This window comes from Stegastes partitus, unplaced genomic scaffold (assembly GCF_000690725.1).
Source record: "Stegastes partitus isolate 25-593 unplaced genomic scaffold, Stegastes_partitus-1.0.2 Scaffold482, whole genome shotgun sequence".
In the NCBI taxonomy this organism is placed as follows: domain Eukaryota; kingdom Metazoa; phylum Chordata; class Actinopteri; family Pomacentridae; genus Stegastes; species Stegastes partitus.
Genome location: NW_007578213.1, coordinates 366,726 through 376,402, shown reverse-complemented (window position 1 = coordinate 376,402; position 9,677 = coordinate 366,726). Strand labels below are relative to the sequence as shown.

General features: G+C 39.7%; 1 protein-coding gene across 1 annotated transcript; it reads left to right on the top strand.

The window, feature by feature from the left end:
• Positions 1–476: 476 nt before the first annotated feature.
• il10ra (interleukin 10 receptor, alpha) lies at positions 477–3,999 on the top strand. Its single transcript, XM_008287014.1, has 6 exons — positions 477–637; positions 891–1,060; positions 1,164–1,309; positions 1,438–1,606; positions 1,908–2,026; positions 2,248–3,999. The coding sequence occupies exons 1-6, from the start codon at positions 477–479 to the stop codon at positions 3,175–3,177; spliced, it is 1,695 nt and encodes a 564-aa protein (XP_008285236.1). The 3' UTR covers positions 3,178–3,999.
• Positions 4,000–9,677: the final 5,678 nt, after the last annotated feature.

Below are 9,677 nucleotides of genomic sequence, written 5' to 3'. Positions count from 1 at the left end.
ATCCTAACAGTATTTTCTGTCTGTCATAATGAAACTGTTCATTGTCAATTCTGTGAAATACTACAGGTGTTAAAGTAATACTGGACAGTAGCTATCGTTTATGATAAAACCATTTTTTCGGACCTATTGTAGCCACATCATGAGGAAGAAAGAAGTGAGAATTTTATAGAGCATTTATTGTCATTTGTTCTGTTCCACTTTCATAAATGAATCCCACAGTCACAGTGGAAATGGGTAAAGTGTTGTTCCCTCCACAAAAAAACCCCTTTGTGTCATAGAGATCCCAGAAACGCTTTGCAAGATTTTCGTCACCCAGACTTCCTTTTCTTTGCAAAATATCTAAAGATAACTTTTCAGCATATGTTTAGCATAATGTTAACCATTCAATTTGAATTCAAAACCGCTCAAATGTCTCCTCTTATACTTTAGCATACAACATTGTGTTTTATATTTGAAGATACTGAATGTAATAGTGGATGTACACTAACACAGCTCCTCTATTTTATCCAGTGATAGGAATGGACCTTCCTCAACCTGACAAGCTGACGGTGAATATTTTGGATGGGGAGGTAATAATACATTGGAACCGTCCTGGGAACATCTCTTCAAACTCCAAGTATAATGTACAAATGGGAAAGTAAGTTTAATTTCCAAATATTAGAAATAACACTTTAACTCCAGAATTACGACGTCCATTTTACCAACTTGCTAATTTCCTGACAGTCTCTATTTTTTTTCCTATCCACACACTGGTTTTCCTCTTCGCTCTTATTTCTGGGCCACTGATTTTATTCATGTTCAAACACTAAAATGCAAGATTTTATTTTATCTTGTGTTATCCAGTGACTCCATTCATTTCGTTTGGTGACCAGTGTGTATTCTGTTCTCAGATACAATGGTGAATGGACGCCGGTAAAAACCTGCACGGGGATAACAAGGACCTTCTGTGACCTGACAAGTCTTATTCATGATTATCGCACTGGCTACAAGGCCAGAGTTCAAGTGGTTGCAGGAGATGACGCGTCTGCTTGGACAGCCAAGAAAGTTACCCCAAATCAAAGTAAGCGGAACTGTGAGCTTGATATATGAGCATAACATGGTAAAAGATTACCTTGGTAAGTAAATATAAAGCTATTTGTTTTCTTTTCTATTTATCTTTATAGGTGAATTGCTGCCTCCCTCCTTTACTTTGTGGGCGACTTCCAGCACTCTAACAGTTTACGTTCACCAAAAACCCATTCTGAAAAAACTCTTTCCATATGGGGTGATCTACACCATCTACCTGGAGGAAAAAGGGAAACATAATAGGGTAAGACTACATCTTAAAAAAAAAAACAGATTGGGGCTTACTGCATGACTCTTTTGGAAGAAAAAAAAAAAAAGAACAAGCCTCAGATGCATGGAGTTAACCACCATTTTATTGTTTTTACCCTCCAGACTACCACAGCATACCTCAAAGATGACACTGAGATAGATCAGAGAACAAAAGTTTTCTCTTCTCTCCACTGGGGGAGAGAATACTGTGTCAGCATCAAGGTGGAGAGCAATGGAGCTAACTTTGCCAGCACCGTGTCTCAGAGCGAGTGTCTGCTTCTACCAGAGCAAGGTAAAGAGATCATAACAACAATGATGCACAGCAGCACTGAGCAACAGTCAGAGACATTTAGTTCAGTTAATTATGAGATGAGATACATAACATAGAATGTCAATACTACTTTTTTCTTCCTAATCTTGGTGCTAACCCAGAAAAGTTTTCCAGCTGCTGGTTGTAGCTTCATATTTAACAAATAGGAATGAGCTTTGAACTAAGATTTGTTGGAATATAACACAAGTTCAGCTGTATAACTTTGGGGATTTGTTTTTCTCCTCATAACTAATAAATTAGTTTGTGTTTGTGCTCTCTCCAGAATGGTTCATAACCGCTGTGTCGTCCCTGTCTGTTCTGGGTGTGTTGGCTGTCATTGCTATTATGGCAGCTATCCTCCTGTGTTATCTGAGACGTCCAGAGAAAACACCAGTTGCATTGGTAAGTATATCAAATTTCAAAAAATTTGCAAGAGCCGCAGTTCAGCAGATTTGTGTTGTGAACAACTGGCAAAACAGAGCCAGAAAATGTCAAAAATCGAATACAAAGCAAAAAGGAGGTCACAGAAGTGACTGGTTACATCACTTTGTTGATATCATCCTGGCAGAAATGGTTAGTAAGTCACTAATTGTGTTTGTTTGTCTTCTCTTGTGTCACCCTAGAAATCCCCTCTGAGCGGCTGGCATCCACTCTCAGTTGGAGAAGGAACTATGGAAGTCGTTACAGACAAAGGATGGTTCCTTTCCAGTTATAGAACAGAGCTGAAAAACTTTGTCAAGACCCCAGAGGAGGATGTTACAGTAATGGAGGACAACGAGGAGGAAGAAAGAAGGACCAGCATGGACAGCGGAGTAGGCGTGGAGGCTAATTCTGCTACAAACAATGGAGGAAACTCTCCGATGAGACAAGAGGACAGTGGCTGTGGAAGCATGGGAGGACCAGAGAGCTCCACCAGCAGTCAGACAGATTACCCCCTGCAGGATGACACGACTGATACTGATTCAGTTCAGAAAAGGGAGGACAGCGGGATGGGAATGGGCTGCCGGCTCGATTCTTCCTTTGTGAACCTGGATGGACGGGACAGCGGGTCTCTAAAGGAGTCTGTTTCTGTGGGTAATTATCGCAGCCAGAGCTCCTTGGCTGTGCAAATCCACATCTGTGATGAAGAGGACACATTTAAACAGATACTTCCAGACTCAGTTTTGGCCGAAGTGGTCACAGGATACAGAGCTGGGCCTCAGTCATGTATCTGTTCAGGAGCAGGTCAATGCACTTGGTGTCATAATCAAGGCCATTATGGAACTGAAGTTGTCAAACAATACAAAGCTTTGTGCATCGAAAACAGACTGCTGGGCAGCGAATGTAACTTGCAGGACTCTTACAACAGAGAGATTACATTTCAAGGCTATGCTAAGAAAACACAAATGGACACTGTCATGATAGATGACTTGGACACAAAGTTTCTCCACCTTGAGGAGACTTTTCCTCTGCTTACATCTCTCTCACCGCTGCCACTGGTCAACTGTGCACAGGATTTCAATATGAACAATGTGTCCCTCTCCCTTTGTGATGTACAGCTGAAAATTGACTGATTCATTGAGGAATGCAACACTATTTATAGAGTCCTTTTACTGACACAGTTTGTTGTGCTGTTTGAGCAATACACTCCCCATGACACACTTATTGTACTAGTATGTGGTGAAGTGCTCTAGTACGGAAAATCTGTAGAAAAAGGGGAGAAAATGTGAGCAGAAAACAGAGCAAGACTCAGGCAGTTGTTGAACATGGGAAGGAAATAGAGGTTAGACCTCACAGCTGCTGGCTGGTTGACTGTTGATTGAGTCTTAGAGGCTCATGATGACAGAGAACGTAGCATGAAGGCGTCACTTAACCCTGTTTCACTGGGTATATTTACCACTGGCTGATATGTAGCGTGCCGGAAGTGAAACTGGTGTGGGGAGCACTGAAGAGAAACAGTTGAACACTTACGTGCATTTGGACATTTTGCGATATCTCCCCATCATCACTTACAACCTTACATCAGCTACCCACTCTTAGAGCCTGTGCTCAGTTTTTTTTTTCTTTCCCCTTTTGAACATTAGGAAATGAAAATTACTTACGATTTCTCATTTATCAGCAATATTTTCAGATCATATCTCATCATATCATCATTCCACAACAAGTGATGGCAAACACAAGGCAATATAAATGATTAAACCTTTCATGACTTATTTTCAGTATTGTACAGGGCCCTTGGTTTCTGACTCTTTTTTTTTTTTTTGGAGGTCTTGTTTTCTGACACAGAAAGTAACTTTATTTTTTAACAGACTAAACAGCAGACATGTCTTTTTGCTACTTGCCTGTAAAAACTATTTATTAGATGTAATAAAAAAAAATAATAATAATGTTTTTTATTTATTGTGTATTGTGGTGAATTTATGTGACTTTGCTCTTTTACATACGTTTTCTTGGACTTTACACACACACACACACTCGCACGCACAAAAAAAGACTAAACCAGGAAACAAATGCCACAATACTGATTTCAGAAACCATGACAAAAGCAAAACACGAGGAAATCTCAAAATAGCAAAGCAATATCTACGGGAAAACAAACATTACATGGCACATAGCTGTACTTGGGATTCCCATATGTAAATTATGTACAGGAACCAGGGCAATAGGTTTGAGGTTTCTAAACTAGGAAACACACACTTCCGCTGTCACCTTCCACTCAGTTTTAAAAAGTCCACTGTCTCACTGATAACAAATAGAACAAACACTGTCAACGGGGGTGAAATTTCACATGTCAGAGACATTGATAGGAAATTTCTGTGACCTATTTCTTTGCGTGAGGCATAAAGTAGAAGGGAAGTGAGACAAAAATTAACATAAAAAAAGCCGACCTTCAAGTTGCGAGGTGTCACGTTACATTTTGGGTTTTTTTGGTAGTTTTTTTTGCAGCACATCCACTGATAATCACTATATGTACAACATAGGTTGTGTTTTTATATATATATATATATAATTATTTACCTGGAGTACCTGGAGGTTTTGGAGCCCTTCAAAGTCCAGGGCCCTGGGGGTAGTTGCCCACATGTCTGAGAATGAAACCTTGACTTCATGACAAGTTGTTTTTCTTTTTGCTCATGCTATATTTACATTTCTTTGTTGAGGGGTTATGCTGGCCCTGTGCCGTCACATGCTATGTGTCATGTAAGGGCTGCATAACTGTGAATGACTGCTGTGTTTCCTGCTGCCGGTAGAGACAAAAAAAAACGTGACACGTGATGAGAAAATGTTCAGTTTTCATGTCATACTTTTTACTTGTTCAAATCTAACAAAGCCATTCACTTCAGATTGCTACAATGAACACTTTCAATCACATTGAATGAAAGGATGAAAGTAAAGAATTGTCCCATATTCAGTATTAAAACATGGTGCTGATGCCACTTTGTCAAACAATGTAATGTAATATTGTTCCAATCCACTTACTGATGACACACCTGTCCAGGGTTGTAGTAGTGGGTTGTCAAAATGTGACTGATGTTAAGTGCTAGTGTTAAAGATATTCCAATTTAACTGAGGAACAAAATAACATAGTTACGCCTTAGAGCTGCCGTGACGCTCACAAGGCATGTTGTGCTGGTCTGATTGATTCATTTTTTTGGTAATTAGTACCTCTAAAGCAAAATATAAAGTGAAATGTTAAGCCTCTCATAAAATGTTTTTGTTGTTGTTTTTTTAACAGAACTAGAGGCCCTGTTTTAAACCCTTCATATTTACACTGAAAGGTTGGTATCCCTGTGAACCTCCTAAGTACATTTCTGCTCAATTAAACTAAAACATACTGTCTGGCACCATAGACTGTATAAAAGATGGACGTAGCTACCGTGACGTCACCCGTTGGTTTCTGCACTGAGAAAATGAAGCCAGGGTTTTGCTACTTCCTGGTTGACATCTTGGATTTTTGGAGCCAGTGATGCAAAAATCGGCGGAGGGGGGCGGAGCCATAGGAGCAGCGATTGGTCAGACGGATTGAGAGGCGGGCCCTCTCTGCCCGCCCACATTTACCGCCTTCTGCTCGCTTCGTCTGAATCGTCGCTGCCAACTGTCAATCAAGCCAGCCACGCCCCTTGCCCCACAAAATTTTGACGATTTTTAAAAAATTCAATATTGATTTATTTTCAGATTGCCCACCTGTTCTTGGAATTTGGCTATGAAAACTAATAAGAAAAAAATCCTGAGCTGTAGGAATGCAGTATTTCATGATCTGTGATCACTTCTTTTCCAATTCAAGTCTATGGGAGCCAGGGCTTTTTGGAGCCAGCAGCTGGCGGACGTAGGTTTTTGACACTTCTGGGTTGGCTTCATTTTTCAAGGGCTGGTTGCTACGTCCATCTTTTATACAGTCTATGTCTGGCACACAGCAAAAGGCAGGTGGTTTCTGGAGCTCTGGTCAAAATAAGATGTCTTGTGCGGTCTGGCGAGTGCTCTGTAAATCAGTCACCTAAAGACAACATTGTCCAGGAAGTAGGATGAATGAGGGTTCAGCAGAGGTCTGGAGTTAACTTTTGTTCTGGGTTGCCCTTTGGAGGTTGATCTAACCCTGCTACCTATGACATTATAACATTTTGAGAGACTCTTTTTGCAGACTTGTATTTGCACTTATTCGTCTTTTTTAATCATCTAAATTCTTGTAAACTAGTAGCAATATCTGCAGGCTATTTTGAAGACAAAAAAATCCAAAATGTTTCAACCGTGCATCATCACCATGCTTCACAGCTCATTTCAGTCTGCAGCACAGCAATGTAACTCATGCATATCCAATGATCAGTGAGCAGCAGTAGCACGACTTTATGTTAATGTGTGCAGTCAGTGACATATTTGGGGTAAATCAGCACAGTCACAGGTATTTTGGCTAAAAAATTGATTCATCTGTAGTACATTGCAGAAAATAAATCTGCAGAAGTGATCTGACAAAGCCGATAATGTGCAAAGAAAAAGTTTCTGCACAGTGGAGTTTCACAGCTGAGCAACATTTACAGAAAAACGTCTTATGTTACAATAGATAGAGGAAAACGTTGCTTTTATCTTTTACTAACTAGTTTGAGTTTGCTTTTTTATAAAAGGCTGCTTTTGAATTCTGTGTAACAATGGAATACACAAAAAGAGAGGTTTCTAAGAACATGAGTACATCTGAAATTAATGTTTCTCTACTGTGAAAGATCAAAAACAATAACCTCAGGTGTGAAAAAAGCCTTCTTGCTTTTAATATTTTTCACAGAATACAAAAGGTGACCTTCATTAACCCCACTGTAGGTAGTTCATTTCAGAAAAAAACATGTTTTAGTTTCAGTAAGGGAAAAACAATGAGACACTGAAGTTCCACCAACCATAGAAAGTATCACAAAGGTAGTAGATATGTGAATCAGAAGGGAAGTCACCTGCAGCTTACAAGAAAAGTGATCCGCCTGTGTGCTATAGCTGCACTATTGACATTCTGCCTTTACCTCAAAAAGCTCTTCTCATCAGCAGTGCAATGTCTCTTGAGTTTCTCTGTGGTGTGAGGGCGTGTGTGTGTGTGTATCACAGGATGCCACAACACGACGACAGTTTCTCATGACACACAGCAAAACCAGCAAAGAAAAGTTGTCTGAAAATATTTATTTACATGTATTTCCATCATTTTTACACATTACGTTGAAGTGACAAAAATGCAATCCTTCCATATATAGAATGACATGCAATAGCTGGCTTTATGTTTTAAGAAAAAGTAGGAACTTTGTTTAAATGACACGACTAAACAGTAAAGTTGACCAAAAAGGCAGGAACGTGATTACAAAGACTTTACAGAAAAATTAGAGGTAATCTGAAAATAATGTTCTAAAGCCTGACCTCTGTACTCAGGTTTAAATATCAATGTAAATAGCAGCTGAAAAATGGAACAAGTAGTGTGCATGCGAACAACAAGGTACGTGGTGCGTGGGAAAGTGACAGACAATGGTTGTGCCTTCCATCACGGTGGTTGCTAGAACCAACTGCCACCAAGTTTTTATTTTACGGTACTGCTGATGGAGAACGGAGGAGGGGACTTCTTCAAGCCGACCTTTCTGTAGAACAAAAAAATCAACCACGGTTACACATAGCCAAGAAGCAATTGGAAAAGAGGAAATAAAACGTATAAAACTGCATTTTGAAGGCCGGTGCAGAAAAATATACTTACGTTAGCACCTTGTCTTTCAATGACGGCTCTGCAAAACAAGAGGGGAACTAATGAATAAGTGTTTCTACGTGTCAACAGCATGAAGGATTCATCTTATTGTGGTCCTGCTGTCGGGTTGGGTCGTGTTGTGCACAATCAACCATGAAACCAGACGGTTTTCTAGTAATTTAAGTTGTTCGACATAAAAATAGGAAATCATGCAGGCATTTTTAGCTTTATGTGTGCAGATGTTAGATATCTGTCTCTGGGATTTGTGCTTCTACTGTGAAGGAGTTGAACAGAATTTGAGTTCAGACTTCTGAGTCAACAGTTATAATGACTATCTTTAGGCTGAAAATAGTTCATATTGTGTGAAATTATCAAAGTTTTTACAGAGGTATGTGGATTTTTTATAATAACCAGGTCAACATGTTGTTGCTGCTGGGCTTCTTGAATGCATTTTTTCAAGCTGTGTGCCCCATAAATCCTCTTCAGCTCCTTTGTATTGGAGAACAGACAGATATCTGAACAGCTTCATGGCTCAATACCACTGGAGGCAAGAGCAATGTAGGTGAACTCGCTCATTTAAGTTACACTCACTCTTTTTCTTGCAGCAGTTTTTGCATTTTTTGCATTTGTACTTGCAGCAGAATTGCACAATGCCGATGGTGAAGAGGATCGCCAGGATGCCGAAGCCCACAGCGACCCCGACTCCTGCCGAGTTTACTCTGCTCCCTGCAAATACACAATGTAGAGGTAATTAGATCATTGGCATAAACATATTTTCCAATAATCTGACAAGCATTTAAAGCACAAAATACAAGCCCGCTGAATGAAAAACAACATTCTATTTGAAATTCATAGGGTATTGTATTGTATTTCTGTCATAAATTATTACCAACTAAAATAGTCAATGTGGTTGCCTGGGCCTAATTGGATCAATATATATCTATGTGTTATGAATGAATATTCCCTCTGATGAAATTAGATTGAAAATCAATCTCGAGGGAAGATGCTGACCGTGAATTCATTACTCTTTGAAGAGAGGCTGAAACGATGGATATGGGGTGAGTTTAAAACAGAAAAATATGACTTTCAGAGAGATTTTTTTTTCTCCCTGCACAAGCAGCAGATGGGGAACACTTTATTCCTGAACTGTGTGAATTTTATTCATTCTTAGCACCTTTCAATCAACAGCTCTTTTGTATACATGCAGTAATCACAATCTTTTCAAATGCGCGTGCACATTTGAAACACTGAGTGAAAAGTTTTAAAGCTGACACAGCTGGTAGTTAAACTACAGCTCAGTCACTGTGGTAAAACTGAAACCCAACAACACATTAAAAGACACTGAATCCAAACAAGAAAATACATTTTGAAGACCTTTGGTGGAAAAGTAAAGCACTTGAGGAAGAAAATATAATGTGAATCACTTCCCCAAACCGTTCGAAGTGCGCGTCACAGTTACTGTAAATAAAACTAAAATTAAGCAACTCAGCCAAACGGTTCTTACCACCATTCCCCATAGCTGGTTAGCCAGGATGACCGTTGTTGTCACTTGTCCTTCTTCTCCTCTACTCCCTGTCCGTTTGGTGTTGAGCTCTGTCACTCACTTGCATTGGATTTTTTTAAATGATTAGTCTCGAACAGTGAAGAACCAAAACAGAGTGCCCTCTCGTCTTCTTTCTTTGCCTACGTCTGCCTGTCCATGTCCCCATACCAGTCATTCTTTTGAACCGGTCCACCTTCTTTCTCTGCTCTACCTGTCTTCCAACACTCCCGTCACTGGCAAATCTTAAAACAATGTGGATCTGACGGCCTGTTGTTCTCACATGGAAAGTCATGCGTAGTAACCTATTCTTTAAAAACTGCATGAGAATGGAAAAA